General features: G+C 33.8%; 1 protein-coding gene and 1 non-coding gene across 2 annotated transcripts; both read right to left on the reverse strand.

Annotated features, from left to right (window-relative positions):
* Positions 1–9,774: 9,774 nt before the first annotated feature.
* On the reverse strand, positions 9,775–11,708 carry LOC127117866 (blue copper protein). The gene is made up of 2 exons (XM_051047989.1): positions 11,303–11,708; positions 9,775–10,445 (listed from the first exon to the last, which is right to left on the reverse strand). The coding sequence occupies exons 1-2, from the start codon at positions 11,523–11,525 to the stop codon at positions 9,949–9,951; spliced, it is 720 nt and encodes a 239-aa protein (XP_050903946.1). The 5' UTR covers positions 11,526–11,708; the 3' UTR covers positions 9,775–9,948.
* A 6,842-nt stretch (positions 11,709–18,550) lies between these two features.
* LOC127125051 (small nucleolar RNA R71) lies at positions 18,551–18,657 on the reverse strand. The gene has a single exon (XR_007804517.1). It is a non-coding gene; the product is annotated as a small nucleolar RNA R71 (small nucleolar RNA).
* Positions 18,658–22,948: the final 4,291 nt, after the last annotated feature.

Below are 22,948 nucleotides of genomic sequence, written 5' to 3' on the forward strand. Positions count from 1 at the left end.
ATCAATATTGATATTTTTCATGATTTAATTGTTTTTGTGCATATTTTTAATTGTTTAAAAATACTTCTGACTTTTCAAAAATGATGAAATTTTTCTCCAAGGTTCTTTGACCTTGTTTGACCTATGATAAATCTCTTGGCCATTTATTTGGCGTTTTGAAGAGGTTTTAGGTTTTTGATCAAACATAATTTAATTTAATGCATTTTAATTTGGTTTTTAATTGTTTAATTGTGTAGAAATTATGTTGAGCTATTTTTATTGACTTGTGAAGTTTGACTATGTGTTTGGGCCTTGGTCAAGGTTGATTTGACTTTTGTTGGATTAAAATCATTGGATTTAGGGAATTGATGAAAGGTACATTTCATCTCCCAAAATGAATGAATGATTTTAATTTGATAAAATTCCTCCCATGACCAATTTGTGTTTGTCTCATTTCCCCTATCTCTTCATCTTCAATCTCTTTCTATCCCATCCCTCTCATTGACCAATGACATCTCAATATCCTAAGACTAATTGGTTCATAAATAACTTTGTGTTAGATGAACCAATACAGGTATGGATGAGATTAGGTTCATCCTTTGATCATTTTCTTTTTGTGTGTGGTATGTTTTAGGAGTATGGTTCATTATACCATGTCTCTAACATGCATTAACACCAAAATTTCTATTGCCTGACCTCAGATAGTTGTGACTTCTACATAAGTCCAATTACGATTGCTTAACATAACGCTAAATTTTGACCCAAAGGCATAACATTCTAGTAAGTGAGATTGTAAGCCTCCCCCTTTCATGGTATTGTGTGGAAACTTGGCCTTTTTCCTTCATTTGGAAGATGTCTTGGTTCAAGGATCCATGCTTGTGAATAGAGGGTTGAGTGTTCTCCAAAGAATGACTTAAACAACTAAAAAGTAAAACTCCACTAACATCTAATCAACTAACATTTGACTAACTTTTAATTTCAAGTCATTTAGTTTATGCACTTTAAATTCAAGCCATTTATAATTTGCCATTATACATACCATTTAACTTGTTTATTTTAATGCCATTTTGACCACTTGAGCCATATATTGTGATTGTATATATTTGTTTGTATATTTTGTTTGTGCTTATGGTTTTAGGACCTTAAAATGCTTAATAAACAACAAAAACCCCTAAAAAATGTTTGTGTGGACTGTTGGATTTGATCTGAGCTTTGAACTTAGAATTAGGCAACATTCCCTATGCAAAAGGACTTGGCCAATGCCAACATTTCTGAAACCAAGTTATTGTAATTTAAGCTTTCATCTGATGCAAGTGTTGAGATCTTCCTGAATTCATCTGCTACATGGTCTTGATACAAATGTTATTTTGAACCTGGATCTGATGCCTTATTCTGAGCCATTCAAGGAGTATATCATCTGATACATGGGGAAGATTATGAAGAAGACCAAGAAGTTGTTAGCTTGGATGTGGCTATCTTTATTTGATGCCTTGCTCTTCATTGTGCTACTTGCTTGTTGATATGGCTTGATTTAAAGTCCAAAGGAAAAATGGGTTTCTATATGACATTCTTGTCCATTGGATTGCATCCCATTGGTCAGATCTTTTCAACTCTTAACTTTTAAATTTTTGCTTAGGATTAGTCTATTCATCTCCTCCCACTTCTTAAATTTCAAATCTCTCCCCCCTTTTTAAAACCTTCTTTGCTTGTGATTTCTAAACTTATACTTTATTGCAAATTAGAAACTTTGGCCTTATGCCATTGCATTTTTCAAACTCTATTTTTTTAAAATCAAACTTGTAAATGAACTTAACCATATTGACTTAATATTTCAAAAGACAAAAAGAACTAACACTCATTCAAACTTTTGGGCCTTTTGTACCTCTTTTAAACTAAATTTTTTGTTAAAAGCAATTCACTCACTTTGAAATTGATACCACGAACTACGAGGTTTTGATCCCTCATTTTATGTTGGTATGTAGGCACAAGCTCGAAGGTCTTGTCAAACACAAAAATATAATTAATGAATTCTTCTCTCATCCCCACACTCTATTTATTGCAAACATCTTTTATACAAAAACACATACACACATAAAAAAGGACTCCCTAGGAGTACCTAGGACACTTTAGGTGCTAACACCTTCCCTATGTGTAACCATCCCCCTTACCTATAATCTCTGGCATTTTATTAGTTTTGATTTGAAAACTTCTTATCCTTGGGTTTTGTTCGAACTTTTCCCTTTTCCTTTGGAAACAATAAAAGTGCGGTGGCGACTCTGGTTTTGTCGACGTTAAGTTTTTCCATAGCTTAATGGTCATGAATTTACCGCTACAGGAGGCATCTCAATTTTTGAACCTCTAAGAGGTTCGTTAAATAGGAAAGAGGCTTGTTGTGAATTGACTGATAGTCACCAGGAAATTTCTCTAGAAGAGAGAGGTAACGCCAAGAGAACATCACTACATTAAAGGAAACGTCACTCCATAGTGAGGGCCAAATAGCTTCAGCCGTGGGAACAAGTGCCCCACCCATCTTTTCTCCTTTACTAGTTGTTTAGTGGCCTCTTGAAGGCCTCAAAGGACCTTACTCCTTTATTTGATTCTTTAGAGGGAGAGCTTCATCGTCATGGGATGTCTCGCTCTGCCACTTCTCTCCAATCACTAATAAATTCATAGGGAAGGGCACACACATATTTGTTAGTTTTTTTAGCATACATCTGAATCAAGTGATCGCTTCTCTCCCTAAGCGAGATTTTAGACATATCTCCTATGAATAAACAATGTTAAAAACATATAAAAGAGTAAACAAGATATCAAGTAGAAAGTTTCCTTTAATACCATAAATCTTACCCTGATACTTCTCTACCCTATCGTCATCCTCTCGGTCCAAGGTGATTAGAGTACGAGAGCTCATATGTTCGAATCAACTTAATATCTAGACTACCTCTCGCTCAAGAGGGAAAAAGGCACCGAAGTCTACCACTTTCATAAGATGAAGATATGTTATCCATAAAAGAGGAAAACGAAAGTCACCCATAGCCTTTGTGGTAGCCAGGGAGGCGTCCTCTCGCCCTCTGATCCGTACAAACTTGTCCTTCCATTCCTCACATGGATCTGCGTAGGATTCTAACAAATTCCTACTAGACAAAGAACACAAAGTTACCCAACCAAAGATGGATATAATTTCAACTATAAGAAGAGAGGAAAATACCTCGATAATGAGAGGTACTCCCAAATTATAACATATGATCTCGAAGGCCCTGAGGACATTCTACACGTTGGGCGTGATAGGGAGAGACATAACGATCACCATAAAGTCTTCCTCTAAAGGAATAAAGGGTATAAAAATCACCAACTCATGAATAACAAGAAGATGAATGTAAAATAAGGAGCAGACAAACCGCCTCTAGTGGCCATGTTGGCTCTTTCTGTTTTTGAACATGATTCAAGGACTACATCCTATTTGTGCCCTGTACTTGAGAACCTAATATCCTGACGAAACCTCGCGATCATGTCAGAGTCATAATATAGGGACACAATGTCTCGAACATGAACACCATTAGCTTTCTTCCTGTCCATAAGTTCCTTATAGGAGGGAAGAAGTTAAAATTTGGAGTGCTTAGATCCTTAAGGGATTAGAAAATCTCATAATCTCTCCTATCTGCACTTAAAGAAGCACCACTGCGTTTATCGACTTTCTTTTATTAAACAAAGGAGAAATTCTAAAAGGGAAGGAAGAGGGACATATTTTTTCTAAAAAGTAAGCCAATGCCCTTTATAGATAAAAATCAATAGCATAAACAATATACTTTCCTAATAGAGAAACTTTTGCAAGAAATGGATGGGGTTCCATGTGTTACGTACATGTGTAAGGAAAAAAACTAGAATGGGTTTCTCCAGGAAAATCATCATGAGAAACATTAAATGCCACACACGCTTCTTTCCTGTAAAATGATCAAGCTTTCATAATTGATTATCTTTTTGACGTCTTTGAATTATTTGACTGATGTTTGACATCCTCTAGCTGACACACAAGCTACTCAGGAGACACATGGCAGGGGGTGATGACTCATCCTAACTAAGGGACCCACCCTTTACTGAGGGACTCTCCCTCAACTGAAGTGTTTAATATAAAGAGATGATAAGTCTAAAAGCACTTTGCTCTTCACCAAGCTCTCGTGCTTGTGGGACATTGTAGTGATATATTTGTAAAATCCCATGACAAGAAGGTATTGTGCCAAACCCCATAAGATGATCACCTTAGAGTATGATGCCCATATATAATCCTAACTCCACTAATTACTCGCCCTAATTAGAAACACGCGCGCGCGTGTGTGTGTGTGTGGGGGGGGGGGGCATAAGAATAACCTACAACATTATGTGTAGGAAGTTTTGGTTATGACTCCCTAAGAAATAGGTAGTCAACAACTTCCCCTGTCAAAGTGGGGAGGTTACTATTACCAGAAGTCCCTTAAATCCAGGCCCGTAAGTCTCTATAAATACCTCAACCCTAGAGTTGAGGAGAACAACTCGGATAGAGGCATGAAACATCCAAAAAACTAAAGAGTTTCTCAACTCATGTGAATTTGCTCTCTCAGTATCCAAAAACACCACAAAATTATGTTTCTCACCACTAAGAGCAAACCCTAAAACCACCGAAATTCCTTAAAACCTATGACCATCCTACATAAGGGTGCCACGCATATGAACTTTTGGACAAAAACATGTCTATAAGGTGAATATGTGACCAAATTGTGAAGTTTAAAAATGAAAAACAAGGCCAATATCTTAAAGCTTGTTGCAAAGACTGGTGTAGACTCCAATGAAGTCTTGCACCAGTGTAAAGACTTAAAACAATTAAAATTATGGTGTGCATATTTGAACATAAAAGGTTGATTCATGTACCAAATTGATATGAATTTATAATTTATAAATAGAACAATAGAGGAGGAAGTTTATGCGAGCTAACCACCGAGGTTTAAGCTCAATTGTCAGGAATGAGATGTGCTAATGTATATAAAGGTTTTATATGTCTTGAAGAAGGCCCTAAAATCTTTGAATAAAATGACTGATAACTTTATTATCAAACTAGGATTCACAAAATACTCATCAAAACATTGAGTGTATGTTAAGCATGCAAATAAGAAAAACTCATAGATCATTTGTTTATATGCAGGGATTTGTTAGTCCCATGCTCCAACAGTTCAAAAATGTAGAAAGCATCACATGTATGACGCGGGAATTTAAAATGTTTAAACTTGGAAATTTGTCTTACTTTTTTAGAAGGGAGTTTAAGAACACTTGCAAAGGAGTTTTATTGTACTAGGATATGTGTTAGAGAAATTTAACATGTCAATTGAAATGAACTTGTGACGTCTATTGAAACTAGATCTAAACTTAGAAAAAAAAGCATATATAAAGCCCGTGAAAACTGTTTTCTAAGAAAATCTTATGAACACTAAGATACTTTTGCAAAATTAGGTCTGACTCATGCCAAAGTGTTAGTCTAGTAAGCATTTTTATGGAACAACAAAATGTATCACATCTAAAAGTTATAAAAAAACAATTTTAATTAATGTAAAAAGGCACATGTTATCATAAAATTATTCTACCTAACAATGTAAAAGAGGTAGTGTTTGGCTATTTGGATTCAAATTAGGGTGGAGACCAAAATAGTATAAATAGTATAGTTGAATACTTGTTTATGATTGACAGATATCTAATCTCTTAGTGTTATAAGAAATGAGGGATTGTTTCACTATCATTTTGAATCAGAGTATGTTGCAGATTCATTTGTATCTTGTCAAGCCTTATAGATATGAATTTTACTTGATGAATTAAACATCTCTAAGATATCTAGCATGACGTTCCTTCTAGATAAAAAAATCAGCTATAGATCTATCCAAACATCATTTTAGCTATGACAGAGGCAAACATATAGAAAGGAAGTCCATTTTATATGTGATCCAGTAAAAAATAAGAATATTGAATTATAAAACTGGAATACTAATATGAAACTTATAAATATGCTCATCAAACCTTTGAAGCAATAAAGATTTGATTAGTTAAAGTTTTGATAGGAAGGGAATCATTAAAAACAATGAGTGAGGTGATGTACTATGAATAACTCATATTTTAAGTTATTTGAATGTATGGGTGGAAAACGACACGTCAGTTCCATTTAAACTAGCTCCGCAAAACTCCGAAAAAAACGGGGCGGAGCGGGACAAACATATTTGAAGGTGCGAACCTAAAAACTTGACCTGCCCCACACTAAATGTGAGTACGGGGCACATATGACCTGTCGGCACTGCATATTTTAAGTCTAAGAATATATAATTTATGTTAATGTTTGTGCCTACAAAAGTCCAAAAATAAAAAACGGGTCATAGCGAGACAAACACATTAGAGGATGCAAACATAAACCCTTGTTCTGCTCCACGTTAAAGTGCAGGAAAAACAGACATGACTAACGGATCAATCCTGTTTTTTCATCCCTAGTTGCATATGTATAAAGTAATTGTTATTTTTAATCATAAATTAGATTAATATTGTTTAGACTATAAGTAACCATCTATCTTAATTTTAACTATTTATCACTACTACAAAAAATACATGTAACCTCAGACGTGAAGTTGATTTAACCTCGGTTAAAGAGGCGAAGTAACGAAGGATGTCATGGGTTCGATCCCCAACAATAGTTTTTTTTATATTTTTCAAACTAACACCATATACCTCTCAGTTTAATAACAAAACTATGGGGAAATATATATTATTTTCTTTTAATACTCATTACATTCTTTACACAAAATGTTAATAAATTAATTTGTTTACTAATTACATTGTTTACACAGAATATTACATTGTTTTTAAACAAAATATTAAAGTAAAAATATTGAATCTGATTCATCGTCATCGCTTTTGATGAAGAACAAATGCTGAATATCTTGAAGAAGAGCAAATATTGGGAAATCTCGTTTCATTGATCTTAAGGAAGAACAAATGTTGGATGTAAAATATTCTCTATGAGTTTTGCATTTATTTGTTTCTGATATATAAAAAAAAGTTAGATAAATAAAATAAATATTCACTTATATGATTATTTAAGAACACAAACCTTGAACCCAAATAATTTTTTGCTATTGCAATTCATCCTAGAGAAATTTTCCCAAATAAAATAAATGGTTTTTAAGTTTCAAAATTTTCATTTCAAATGTTTCATTATCAATATTTAATATTCATAATGCTTTTATAATGAGGATTTTAGGTTTCATGAAGATCACTAATGACAATGTCTTGAGCGTTGATACTCATTAAATGCACGATAAAAATTTGTTTAAGGACGTTGAAGAAACTAAATAAGCACGCTTATACTTTACCTCAATTATGTGTTTCTTTTTACATAAAAAATACAATAAAATATGTTCCACCTCAAGCGCCACATACCTCGGTTTCTGTTAAAAGTTGAGGGAAAAAGTTTTTTTTTTATAATTACATTGTTTACGCAAAATATTAAAATTAATTGTTTAAACAAATTAAAATTTTGACAATGAATTCTTGGAGAACAACATTTCTTTTCAAATTTCTGATAAGTTATTTATTCCAATTAAGAGAATTTGTTTTTATGTACTTGCAATCCATTTCAGAAAAATTTCATTATCTTGATCAAATGTTTTCATGACAAATATTTTCGCATGAAAGAGAAATAAATGATTGTGTTTAGGAATACATTTCTCAATGTTGTAAAACGAGAAAATCAATAAATTTCTCAATGTTTTCTTTGATTGACAACATAAGAAGATTATTAAAAAAAATACAACAACAACATCAACAGTATTATGTGAGATAAATTTCAAGGGCAGAAAAATGTTTTGTTCTTGCAATCCATCTAAAGAATGATGCGTACGATTTTGGAGCAACTATTTATAAGTTAGATTTAGAGTAAAATCTGACTAGCGAGTATTTTTATAGTAAAATATGATAATTTAATCTCTCGATTATTAAAAATAACTGAAAAAATATATCATTAATTTAAAAATATAAAATGAAACAAAAAGAAATGCCCCATCTTTAAAGAAATAAACACATAAACGACTCTTGAGATTCGAAACATGTTCTAAATTATTTTTTCTCTCAGTTATATTTTAAAATCGAGAAAATATGTGATATTTATTTTCAAAAAAATTAACATGATTTGTCTTAACATTAATTTTATCTCAATTTTTAATTGGATGAAGTGAAAATTTTGTTATAAAATATTAATATATTCAACTTGGTTCAATAAGATTCATTCAATTCGTATTATTTCATATATGTGAAGATATTGATCTAACATCATCTAATTCCATCCTAATATTAATGTTATTTATAATGAATAATTTTGATCCACATTTTGTAAGGTTGTGCTTCAAATGTATTTATAAAATATACTTCGGTCCGCATTTTGTAAGGTTATATACAACTTTCATAAATGCATATTAGCTTCTTTAGTTAAAATGTTTCTCACAACATCTCTCTCCCTTTATTAACAATTCTGAATTCTCACAACATCTCTCTCCCTTTATTAACAATACTAATCCATATCATAATCATGCACCCATCATCACACATATATTTATAACTGAAAGTTCAATCAGACCTCATCATTCACCTGAACATAAGCATCATCCATCGTATCTGAAAGATTACAATTGTGACACATTCAATAATTCTGAAAACATTCATCCATTAGTATAAACAGCTACGTTATTCATACACCACATCTTACATCAAATACATACACCGTATTTATATGGTGAATAGTGTCTTTTTTTTTTAAATTAAAAAAAATTATGAACAATGTGTGAACAGTGTATAAACAGTAGATGGACATAAACAGTGCGTGAACGGTATATGGACAGTGTATGAACAATACTCCTATTTAAAGTAATGAAATAAAATTGATTAATGAAATGTAAAAAGTTGGTTAATAAAGTGATAAAGTTGGTTAATACACGTTCAGATATTAAAAATAATTTTTTATTAGTACACCAAAATTGGTTAATAAAAAGTAAAAAGTTGATTAATAAAATTATAAAGTTGGTTAATAAACGTTTTTGTCCAAATAAATTTTGAATTGTCATCAAAATTGGTTAATAAAATTATGAAATTGATTAATCATCCAATTTTATAACAATATCATTTAATTTAAAAATAAAAGAATAATATTGTTTTATATTTTATGTTTTAAAAAATATATTATTATAATATTTCATTGTTGACTGTATTGATGAACAATAAAATGCAGTGTATGTGTAATTTTTCGGTGTAAGAATATCATTTCTCCTAGTATAAAATAACCCTTAGTTTTTGACGGTAGGAATATCATTTCTCCTAGTATAAAATAATCCTTTTCTAATTCGGTCTCTTATTAAAGTTTGTCACATGCACATTTATAGGAAAGAAAAGTTAGCAATTTTTAAACTACACTTAATTTAATGCTATGATACAATTATAAATAACATGTTAAGACACAACTACAATTACGACACAGCTATAAATAACACGATCCTTGATGAAAAAGGAAAACTAAACACAAAAATGATACAACCATATACAAACATGATCCTTGATATAAAAAGAAAAGTCACATTGTTCAAACTAAAGTTAAACTACAATCCGTCATAATAACATGTCTAAGAGCTTTGCCATTAACATCTCTGCCCCACATGATTTGGCATTGTTTCATAGATAATAATAATATCATATTATCATATAATAGGACCTTCAATGAATAGGAAAAAAACAAATATGAAATTATTTTGAACTCTTGTTCTTTTTCAATATATATAATTTCAAGTTTACACCATAAATATAATTTGAAGTTTATACAACAATATAACATATATGGTATATCCTAGCTCACACCTCACATCAACAAAATAATAACATATAAAAAAATTACTATAAAATAAATAAATGGTATTTAACTTACTAAAACAACAAAAGCATCCCTAAAAAGACAAGAAACACATAAAACTTGTTGTAAAGTTGTGCATACTTTAACACTGAATAAGAACCAGATTTCTCATCACTTGTTTTATCATCATCTTTGTCTTCCTTAGGATTGTTAAAATTGGAAGGAACAGTTGTGTCCGGTGCCGAGTCATCGTCACCGGAAACCGGACTAGCAGGAGAAGGTGAATCATCTGGTAGAAGACTCTTTGGCAACCCTAATCCATGAGTCACATTTATTCTGAAATGTTGTCCATTTTTGCATTGCTCGCCATCATAATCACTCGAGAAGAAATATGTTGGTCCTTCTTTCAACAAAGGAACTGCCACTGTGAGTGGAGTTACTTCACCGTTGGGTTGAGAACCTGATGACCATTGGAGTGTGTCTTTGTCCTGTGCATCATCGTAGTCACATTGTTTGTATGTTGTGAAATTGTATGTTTGAACAATAGTGTGGTTGCTGTCTGTATTGAAAACTACATACAAAATCAAAGTATTACCGTCAGTATTGTGTCCATTATGAATCTCTGTGTCCGTGTGACAGACTGATTCATAATGATCACTCACTCGATATCAAAAGAGAATATTTGTAATAAAAGAAAGGAATAAAAACAAGAAAAAGGACCGGAAACTGTCATTTCAGTAACTAAATTTCTTTGTTAAGCTATTTTGAGAATAATTAGTACATTGTACTTTTGTTAGTGCGTCCAAATTAAGCATAACTTTTATAAATTGACTAAATGCTTCAACATACCAAAAAAAAACAGCATATACATCACATGGAGGAAATAAAAAACTTCTCATGTATAGTTGAAAGTTTTAACCAATCTAATTTTATGCCAATTTCATAAACTTCTTATGTGAAGAGAAAGTTGATCCTTCCAGGGAAGGATATTGCAAATGATATTGACGCAGATGATATTGACACTGATACGTCGACAGCAGTAATAATTTTGATATCTTTAATAATTTAAAGAAATGAATAAACTGAATCACAAGTCAGATACGGATACCACACGCCTTCTTTGAGAGGTGTTATGCTACATATCTCATATATGTTAAAAAGAAAAAAAATTACAAGATGAATGATCATATCATCAAAATTTTCCTTCTTTCCCTGCCATGATTTTTGTCAATTTGATTAGATATCATCGTAGTGTTGACTGTTTAATCTAAAAACAGTTTAATGTTATTACTCTAAAGTAAAATATTTTTCATGATCTAATATTTATGATTATAAACAGAAGATAGTTCAGTGTAAATTGGAGATCAGATCAAAGAACTGAAACTAAAATATTTATGCTATAAAAGCTACAAAGTCAAAATGACTTACTGAGAAAATCTCCCAAGCTGAATTGTTTTTTGGCAACCCATTTCTGATAATTAACAGTTGGTTTTTCAAGTTTGTCAAACCAGCCTAAAGAATCCCCCACTGTGTAATTTTTGTAAGCTCCAACAGATCCTAAGAAACATGAAAGAAAAAGACAAGAAAGAATTGAGAATAGAAGGCATGTTGATGATGATGATGATGATGATGAGTTTCTTCTATATTCCATTATTCTTGGTGTGTGTGAAATTATTGTGAATAGAAGCAAACTAAGTAAGTAGCTTTTTTATGAGTTAGTGGATGAGAATGTAGCATTCATATGCTGCCAGCTATGGTGTCTCAAGTGGTGTATATTTAAGAAGCCTTGCTTTTCTAATGAATTACTAAAATATACAATGTGTTGTGTTGGTTAGTTTCAATTATTTAGTAATATTAGTTAAGTTATATAATGACAAAAAATCATAGAAACATCAAGAATAGACTAATAGTGGTCATAACCACCAAAAGATTATAAATAATCGATAATGATGATATATATATGAGTCATTAGAAAAAATGGGAATTCAATTTCATTTTCAAAAAATGCAAAGAAAATTGTAATTGAATTGATTCTCTATGTGTAAAAGTTAGAAGGAAAACTAAGTTTCAAGCATTAGAAATTCCTAAGTTCAGATCTAAGAATTTGAGTCATGTGATTCCAACTTGATAAAGCCATGAGGAAGTTGACACGTGGAAGAAGCTATAGCGGTAAGTCGGTGGCATTCTGACACTGCATGTGTTTCATAAAAATTTGGATATATCAAGTAGGGTATGTAATAAAGAGATGCTTATATATATATATATATATATATATATATATATATATATATATATATATATATATATATATATATAACACTTTCAAAATTACTTTACAAAACAATTAGTTGGTTACTTCAATGTGTAGATCTTGGGTAAAAAAACTTAAGCTAAGGAAAATAAGTATATTGATAATTGAAAGTGACATGAATTTTATTTTATTCTGATATAGTAAAATGCAAGACTCAATTAACGGTTGAGGCATAATGCACTAAGTAGATATGATAAGTGCGTGGGTTTGACTTTGCATTCAACAAACAATTGGCATTGAAAGTGATATCTAAACTCCAATGTGTGGTATTTAATTAGTTGGGCTATCATTTGCATATCAAATTATATTTGCGGAAAGTACACTTTATGCGACCTTAGTTGTAGTGTTGGGAAAAAATGACATTTCATATTCTTGGAAATTCGAAATATCTTTTATAATTTTGATGATGTATTTTTGGATGTACCCAAAATTGTATTTAACTTTTTTTTAGATTCACTCCATTTTGTGAAAAATATGGTCAGAATATATATATTCGAATGTTATTTGGATATGTCTAGAGATGTATTATTCAATGTACTAATTTATGGTGTTTTATTTCACTTAACTGAATTAATAAACGATTCAGTGATATTTTCGAATATGTATCTTCGGAAATATCAAATGAGAAATTAGATAAAACATCATGTTACATGATTATCTTCTTCATGCTTGAAACTATACTTCACCCTAAAAACCCTTTAAAAAGTTTCCTCCGTTCTCAATCAACTTATCAAGACCAAAACATCATTATTATATTTCATCAATTCAAAGGGAGTAAAACAAGTTGGAATTCCATGTAAAGTTCATTCATTTCGTCCATCATTCCTTGCATTAATTTGGTTTGAGCTGGAAAAAGGAATGTTGAATCTGGATATGCATCTCCGAACGAAATTTCTCGTGGTTCGAATATGCATATCCGGATTGGCTTGATAGTTTGAGTTTTCACACTTTTTCTATTGATGGTGGTATTATATATGGTGCACCCAAATATGTTTTCCAAAGCTATTGTGAGTGTAAATTTTAAATCGGTCGAAGTGAAGCATGATGTTAAGCCAGATAAATTGAATGATGATGTTAGACTGGATGAAGTGAATGATGATCTAAAATCGAGTGCTCACCTATTGTTGTCGAGGTGGATGTTTGTGCCAATTTACAAATAAAGAAAGTTTATTATTCGTGAACATATGATACAATAACTCCGCAGGAAGGTCGGAAAATTAGGATTTGGTGTTGTAATCGGAAGGCCAGACAATGTTTCAAATAGAAGACAATCATTTGTAACAATGAGAACTAACCACAAATTAGGAAGTTGAGACAAGATGACACTGGATCGAGGAAATGTGAGTGTCCGTTTAAACTGCACGAATATCGTACGATGGATGAGATATGCAAATTTAATGTGATTTCCGCTATACATAATCATGTCTTGAGTGACAAGCTAGTCAGTCATCCCATTGTATGTCGCCTTATTCTGGATGAGAGGGAACTTATTTCCGATATGACATTAAACATGGTGGCGCCAGAAATCATACTCGCATCTTTCAAATGGAAAAATACCTCTAAATGTTTCAAATATAAAGCAAATATACAACGTGTGTGCTCGAGACAACAAGGCGGTAAGAGGACCAAGATCTGACATGCAACAACTGTTAAAGCTTTTAAAGAATGTCGACTAATTTTTTAGGTACAGAGTTTGTGAGGATAAAGTCATCGTTCGAGATATATTTTGGAGTCATCCAGATTCCATCAAGTTATTCAACATATTTCCCGTCGTGCTCATAGGTGATTCAACATACAAAACAAACAAGTATAGACTTCCACTATGGGAAATTGTTGGTGTTACTTTTATAGAGATGACTTTTGCATTTGGTTTTGCATTTTTAGAATCCAAAAAAGAGGACAATTGGGCTTTAGAAATGTGCAAGACTAGGTTGAAGGACCAAGAAAACATGCCACAAATCATAATCATCGACTGCGACATCACACTGATGAATTTGATTGCAATGGTGTTTCCTACACCGTTTGCATTATTTTGTAAGTACCACATAACCAAAAATGTGAGAAGTCGAGTAAAACCCGCGGTTAGCATGAAATAAGTCATATGTGAGGATGTAAAAATTGTCAAACTCGGTGTGGTGGTAGAAAATATAATGGATGCATGAAATTTTATAATAAATTCGTCCCCTGAAGAATTATATGCCGAATTTATTCTACATTTTAGGAGTGTGTGTACGATATGTCCAGATTTGCTGAAATATGTTTAGGGCACTATTTTGGATTAGGTTAAAGAGAAGATTGTTTGTGCATGGATCGATCAGGTTCGACACTTTGACAATACAATAATTAATAGAGTTGAATCTACACATGCTAGACTAAAGAATTGGTTGGGAAACAGTAAAGAATATATTTGTCGATATTGGGACTCCGTGAACCAAATGCTTCAAAACCAACATAATAATATACAAGCATCTTTGGGCCTGAGAATTACTGTGTTAGAACACCGATTCCAAGACAACATTATTTATTCAAAGTTGGTTGGCAATGTATCTTGGAAGATGTTGAATTTTATTTTTCACGAACCCAAGCAAGCGGATAAAACAGGTTCAGATAGCTCAGAGTGTGGATGTACACTTAGGAAGACGTAGAGTCTTCTATGTGCTTGTTTAATTTCAAAGAAGAAGAAGCTTGATAAACCAATACGTATGGATGAAGTTTGCACTCACTGGAAAATGCTTTATTTTGATGATGATGGTGTTATGAAGGATGATAAATCAAACATATCTATCATGACCAAGTGGGAACTGATCCAAGAAAGGTTCATGAAAGCTGGTGACATAATGAAATTGCACATCAAAGAGCAACTTCCAAAAACAATGGATTTGAAACCATCGTCAAAACTAGTTAAAACAAAGGGTGCCCCTAAAAAGGTCAAACCGACACAAAGTGACAACTCCACAAGATAATCTTCTTCATACTTTGAACACGTTAACTCACATTTTCCGGATTCTCTGACTCCAAAATCCCAAAAAATTATTTTCAAGGGTGCTCGCATTTGCAAACCATTTTCTTGTCCGCTGTTACCAAAAATCATACACATTAAAGAGATGATACTTTTTATGCACAAATACATTGAAAGATTATAAATGTTTAAGGTGACGACAATTGTGCTTTTCGAGTTGTTTCAGGTTTACTCGGTAAGGGAGATGACAACAACCAATTTTTCTGTAGTCATCTTATACAATAGATGAAGACGCATAGAGAATCATACACAGAGCTATACGGGAACAATGAAAATTATGATACGATTCTCAATGCTCTAGTTCCTTATCTTACTGGTTCGACTCCGTTTGATTTAACATGATATGGTTTCTCATAAACATTCTTTCCACTTTGGAGTAAGTCATCTCAAAATCCATATGAAAACATCATGTGTTGTCTATTAAAAATCAACATTTTGTTCAGGTTTAATTAAAATCAGGATGTCTTATACCAAAGACATTGTCGGAGTGGACGATACATTTCACGGAAGATGTTGAAACTTGGTCTAATCATTTTCTAGAAAGGATGAAAGAGTTCACCAAGTTGAGAGACATTGAAATAGAAGTAAATGAGGAAAGGTCGAAGAATGAACCACCAATATATTTAGATAATGACATATTTTTTGATGCATTTTAGTTTTAATCTAACAATGTAACATATTTTTTATATTTAACGAACTGCATAATGTTATAAAATTGGGTGGTAATCTTTGGACAATATTTGTGTTTTAAATTCTCCAATGCACAATACATTGGTTTTGAAATGCATAATTTTTGTGTGGGTTCAAAGATGAATCTCTGGACACACCTTTTAATTATTAAAAAACAAAACAGGGGACTATCCAGATATACATCACCGAGCAGACCCTTATTTTTTGGAAAAAAATATGGATCCGGAGATGCATCTCTGAATTCTATCTTGATTATATGATACGATTTTTAAGGTCCTTATTGATCTACAATTTCTATAAATATGGTCTCTCATTTCATTTTCTTTACAAAATCTAGAATAAATCCTTATCCTAGTCTTGCATTTGTTTATTTTAATTGCGTAAATTGATAACACTGAAATTTACCGTATTTTCGACTCTGATTTCACATGCATTCTAGTTGTTTTATTGTTATTTTGTTGTGTTATTGCTATGTTTTCCTTTGTTTTCAGGTTTTTACTTTAATCGGAGCCCGATCGAGAAAAGGAGTGAAAAAGAGCTAAAAACCCTAAAATTCAGCATTTTGCACTTGTGGCCTACCCCATGGCTGGCGTCATAGACCCTGCCATGACGTGTCCAAAGCTCAACTTCCCTCAACTGCCACGTTCTCCACTATTTCCACTAAGGCGCCTCAAAATGGCCTTGTGGCGGGCGCCACAAGAGGAAAATAATTTCCCTCCCATTTTCAAGTTGAAGGGCATCCAAGTCATTTCCATCTTTTTACTTGCTTATAAATAGAAACTCGAAATCACTTTTACAATCATCCAAACTTAGAACAGAGGCAAACTCAGAGCAACTTTGTTTCACTTAGGCATATATTCAGTATTTTAAAGTGGTAATCGCTTCGCATTGGAGTGTTACCACAATTGTGTAATAGAGTCTGTAATCGAGTTTGGAGCACTTTGGAAGGAAGTTAATCCTGCCGCCATTTTCATTTCCGCTTTGCAATTTACTCAACCCTCCGATTGGAGCAGATTTTTATTACTTGTCTTTATCTTATTTATTTTCCCGCACTCGCTTTACTTTCATTTATTTTCCCACACTCGCTTTACTTTCATTTATTTCCCGCACTCGCTTTACTTTCATTTATTTCCCGCACTCGCTTTACTTTATTTATTTTCCCGCACTCGCTTTAAATTATTTATTTCCTCGCACTCGCTTTAAATTATTTATTTCCTCGCACTCGCACTACTTTTATTTACTTTCCGCACTCGCACTACTTTTATTTACTTTCCGCACTCGCACTACTTTTATTTAAATTAATGCACTTTTACTTTACCATGTCTAACTAAATTTATAAGGTTAGAATGTGAGGATCGTAATTGAACCGATAATCCGTACAATTGTTCGTAGAAGCACTCAAGGGCTGTTTTAACTTTTAACTTGAGTTTTCTCGCACTTCAATTCTGTTGGGTAAGATCGAAAGCCGTCCAACGTCTTTTTAAACTTAATTGTTTTTAACTATTTCAAAAACAGCGAAAGCGCTTTGTTTAGTTCATTATGAGTTTTTAACTTAAGAAGAAAAGAGATTTTAAAACTATTTTCAGACGCGTTTATAAGTTTAGAGTCTGGTTCGTGAGAACCTCTTTTGGTTAAGAAGTCCAGGTTATATACTTTTCAGCTTAGTCAAGATACTATATTTCTTAAAAATAGGTTTACTACTCTAACGCAATGCGCGCCTTTTTATTAGTGACAATAAGAGGGTTTGATTAGGGAGTACAACTCGATTCTGAATACGCGAAAGCGACAGTTCCCGTTAAATTAGTTCTTTTCAAAGTAGTAAACATTGCCCATAAGTAGCCCTATTAGCAAGTACTTGGATTATTAATTGATTACATGAATTACATTCGACCCTGTCTTTATTAATTAATCTTTATTCAACACTTTACTTTTCATTGCACACTCCAAAAACACCTATTTCGATTGCCTTTGATAAACACCATAACAATAGATAACGATAGATTGACACTTGGTCTCTGTGGATTCGACAATCTTTTATATTACTCTGACGCATTCGTATACTTGCGAAAAGCAACGCATCAAGTTTTTGGCGCCGTTGCCGGGGACCAATTTCGTCAAATTTCATTTTCCTGTTGTTATATCGTTTAGACTTAGGCTATTTCCCGCCGGTCAATGCGAAGAACTCGCAGTACTGGAAGTTTAAGCTTAGTATACCCTTTGGCGGAACCTGAACGTTACGCTCGTGCATGTTTATTCTTTCATAGAATTAAGAGAGCTATGGCCGAAGATCAAAACCAAAGACCTCTTAAAGATTTCGCTCAACCATCAAATGAAGAACCTAGTTCTAGTATAGTAAACCCAACTATCCCAGCTAATAATTTTGAACTTAAACCCTCCCTGTTGCAACTAGTGCAACAGAGACGCAAGTCTCGCTACTGAGAACCCTAACCAACATTTAAAAATATTTCTTCAATTAGCAGACACTTTTAAAACCAATGGAGCTTCTCCTGAGGTAATACGCTTAAGATTATTTCCTTTTTCCCTCAGAGATAAAGCCCTATCATGGTTAGATTCCCTTCCACCCAATTCCATTACGACTTGGGATAACCTTAGAAGAGTTTTTCTTGCTAGATACTTTCCCCTGAGTAAGACCGCCGTTCTTCGAAACCATATAACTAGATTTACCCAAAACCAAGGAGAATCGTTGTTCGAAGCTTGGGAGAGATATAAAGAGTTGTTACGAGCATGCCCACATCATGGTTTAGAAAATTGGTTAATCATTCAAACCTTCTATAATGGACTTCACTATAACACAAAGATGACCATCGACGCTTCCGCAGGCGGTGCTCTGATGAACAAACCTTACCCTGAAGCTAGTGCCCTCATTGAAGATATGGCTCAAAACCATCAATCATGGGGAGTCGAACGAGTGACAGTTGAGAAGAAGGAAGCCCAAGGAGGAGTGCATGAACTAAGTTCTATAGACATGGTGCAAGCTAAAATGGACGCATTAGCCCTTAAGGTCGAGCATATGTATATAAACCCGAATACTGTAGCCGCAGTTTCGTCGGATTGTGAGATATGTGGAACCAAAGGACACCAATCTGCAGAATGCAGTCTATTAAACGAAACCCACTCCGAGCAAGTGAACTACACCCAAGGGAACCCATATTCGAATACCTATAACCCTGGATGGAGGAATCACCCGAACTTCTCCTATAAAAACAATAACCCTATCCAAAATAATGCACCTCCGAGACCTAGTTATCAAGCCCCAAGATCAAATCAACCTATGCAACCTGTGCCACCAAAGCCGAGCCTTGAGAAAATTATGGAAAATTTTATCACTGCTCAAACCCAACAAAACAAGGAGTTCATGAACCAAAACATTCATGTTAATGAATTGATTGCTCAGTTAGGAACCAAGGTTGACCAAATAGTTACTCATACTAAGATGCTTGAAACCCAGATCTCTCAGGTAGCTTTAAACTAAGCCCCTCAGACTACACCTGGAGGACAATTCCCTGGACAACCTCAACAAAATCCGAGAGGACAAGCCAATGCCATTACCCTACGAAGTGGGAACGCTTATGATGAGCCACCAAACCCAAGATTGAGTGAATCCGAAACTTCTAAGGAATGTACCAAACCCTCAGACAAAGTAAAGGAACCAGAGGAATCTGAAAACCAGGAAGGTCGAGAGAAAGGAGAAGAACCTAAAGATAAAACTTACGTACCACCCCCGCCATATAAACCACCTATACCATATCCGCAAAGACTCAAACAAACCCAGATCAATAAACAGTATCAAAATTTTATTAAAGTTATAGAAAAACTTCATGTAGAAATCCCTTTCACAGAAGCCATCACCCAAATACCTTCTTATGCAAAGTTTCTCAAAGACATCCTTACCAATAAACATAGACTTGACGATCCGAAACCTTTGGAATGTAATGCTATTTCCGAGGACAAATTAGCAAAGAAAGATAAAGATCCTGGAAATTTCTCCATTCCTTGTCTTTTGGGTAATCATGTCATCGAAAAAGCTTTTCTTGACTTATGAGCTAGTGTGAGCTTAATGTTGGTGTAAGCCCTAGAGGCCAATACTTTTTGGTACTTGTATCGAATTATTTATTAATAATAAAAGGCATTCTCTTTATTATGGTTGATTAATAAAGTCCTTGGAATAGATAGTCCATTTAATGTATTAAGTGTGACTTAATCATGAGAACACATTAAACATAAGGACACTATTCCTAAAGTATCCGTAGTCGAGCTTTAGTGTTAAGTGGGATAACATTAAAGCATTAAGACTATTATGTTTGTAGACTGATGATCACATCTCATGGATCATGGATAAAGAGTTATCAAGTCTTAAACATAAGTATGAATATTAAGAGTAATATTTATATCGGATTGACCCGCTATGAGAATACTATATAGAAAGTTATGCAAGGTGTCATAAGTTATTCTCATGGTGATAATAGTGTATTCCACTCTTCGACCTGAAACCACTATGGACCCTAGATGTAGAGTCGAGTGCTTTATTGCTGATCCAACGTTGTCCGTAACTGGATAACCATAAAGACAGTTGATGGGTACTCCACAAAGCATGCTGAGGGACATGAGTGACCTAGATGGAATTTGCCCATCCTGCATAACAGGATAAATGTCTATGGGCCCAATATTGAACTGGACAAGGATGACACGGTCTATGCCTTGTGTTCAATATAGACATAAGGGCAAAAGGGTAATTATACATATAATTATTATCACAGATGGTTTTGTCAGATCACATGACATTTTCGTGTCTTGGGTAGCAGTGATGTGTTGCTAGATACCATTCACTATTTATTATATTAAATGCGTGATTTAATATAATTGCCAACGTCACGAAAACCTACAGGGTCACACACAAAGGACAGATTGATAAGAGATAGAGTAACTAAGGAATACCGTAAGGTACGGTGCCCTTAAGTGAATTATAGAACATCGTAAGGTACGGTGTACTTGAGTAGAATACGAAATATGGTAAGGTACCATGGGCTTAAGTGATTTTGGGCATATTATAAGATATGGGCCAAAATACACTTAAGTGGGCTTTTTAGCTTGAAGCCCACACAAGTGGTTCTATAAATAGAACCCTTGTGCAGAAGCATAAATGGCGGTTGCATTATTTTCGTTTTCTCTCACTCTCTCTCTCTCATTCAAAGCCTTCATTCGTACCAGCTAGCACTGAGATTGAAGGAACCCGTTCGTGTGGACTGAGTAGAGACGTTGTCATCGTTCAACGTTCGTGATCGCTTCGTGGATCTGTATCAAAGGTTTTGATCGTCACAAGAGATCTGCACCAAAGGTTTCGATCATCACAAGAGGTAAATATTCTATCACTGATCATGACCATTCGTAAGGATCTCTAAAGGAGAAATTTTAATTTCCGCTGCGTTTTGGACCGCAATTCTCCTTCAGTGGTATCAGAGCCACTTACGAAACCATGAATCGGATAGCTGTTTAATTTCTGTATTAATATGATTAAAAGACAGAATGAATCAATTAATTAAACGGGTAATTAAATTTGGCATCATGAGTGTACGAGTTGGATGATTGATGTTGACTATGCTTCGGTACCGACATTAGTATGGTGAAGCAGCGATACATCGATCGTCCATAGGTTACACAATTGAGACCGATCAACTTATATATGATATAAGTAATCCTAATGCAAAGTACGGTATATGTGATATGCTGTTTCTGTTTCGTTCATTCAAACACTAAATGGTTGTTTTCCTTTGAGCGATCAATGGTCATTTGCTTCGGAATCCGACATTAGTATGGTGAAGCAATGACCTGTTGATCAATCATACTGAATCAATAATCGAGGTGTGTTTGACGGTCTGAAATTGGCGCATTAGGGTTGGTGACGGCGCAAGGGTTGTGCCGTCAAAGAGTTGTGAATTTAGGGCTTTTGGAAGAGGTCTGTAGACTGTTTCAAAGTTCTGTTATTTTGGCCGCGTGAAGCTCGTGTGACGAGCGTAACAAGCGTAACAAGCTGGATGCGTGACGGTCGTAACGTGCCTTGTGACGGTCGTCACACTCACATGGCCTGTGACGGTCGTAACATGCCTGTGACGGTCGTCACACTCACAGAGTCAAAATTTTGGGGTTTCTGTTTTGTGACTACGCAAGGGTTGTGTTGATGCAAAACAATGTCCATTTCAAATGAATTGTTCATTAAAATTTTGGACAGGGCAGCGGAACCCCCGACTAACTCTGCGTAGTGTGACCGGTCGCCGAAATTTAATTTGGTTTTAATTAATTAAAGGAATTAAAAATTAATAATAATAATGTGATTGTTATTATTGCCTTGTTGTGATCAGTTATGGCCTTAGTCTTCCTTCATTTTGTTTTGGTTTTTAAATACGACCTGCGTGTCGTGCCTCTCCTTTTGATCTCTTAATGTAACTTCTTTTCTCATCTCAAACCCTCGTATGTAAAACGAGTTTCTTCTATGTAATGTTATGAAGAAAGAGAAGAAGACAATGTTATGAAGAAAGAAAAGATTTCAATATCAAAGGAGGACAACCTTGAAGATCTTGCTTGGAGAAGCTTAGAGAAGAATTCAATATTAAAGGAGGACAACCTTGAAGATCTTGCTTGGAGAAGCTTAGATCGTTATTAGGTTAGCTTAGGTTCTCTCATTGGCTTGGGAGAACAATTGCGCTAGGGGCCATAACTGTTTCATTGTGTATGTATGTTGATGCATGTGTATGTATGTTGATGCATGTGAATATATGTTGATGCATGAGAGAGACGATTTATATGATAATTAAGCCGGTGAGATCAGAACAATTGCAATTCCCTCAAATTAAATATTAAGTTTATGCTTTCCAAGTTTTAACACTCATCAAGACTAGTAATGGATAATGTAGGTTTCGCCTACGCGAGGTGCATGATCTATATATTAGTAAGGTGCGATGGGATAATTGTAATATCCAACTGTTAAGACAATGGGTAAAACTTAACTAAACAAATTATAATAATATTATATATGTTT

This window comes from Lathyrus oleraceus, chromosome 2, assembly GCF_024323335.1.
Source record: "Lathyrus oleraceus cultivar Zhongwan6 chromosome 2, CAAS_Psat_ZW6_1.0, whole genome shotgun sequence".
Taxonomy (NCBI): domain Eukaryota; kingdom Viridiplantae; phylum Streptophyta; class Magnoliopsida; order Fabales; family Fabaceae; genus Lathyrus; species Lathyrus oleraceus.

Coding starts and splice junctions, on each gene's coding strand:
- LOC127117866 (XM_051047989.1), bottom strand. CDS start 11,525: ATGGAATATAGAAGAAACTCATCATCATCATCATCATCATCAACATGC. Junction 10,446..11,302: donor CAGCTTGGGAGATTTTCTCA/GTAAGTCATTTT, acceptor TTTTGTATGTAG/TTTTCAATACAGACAGCAAC.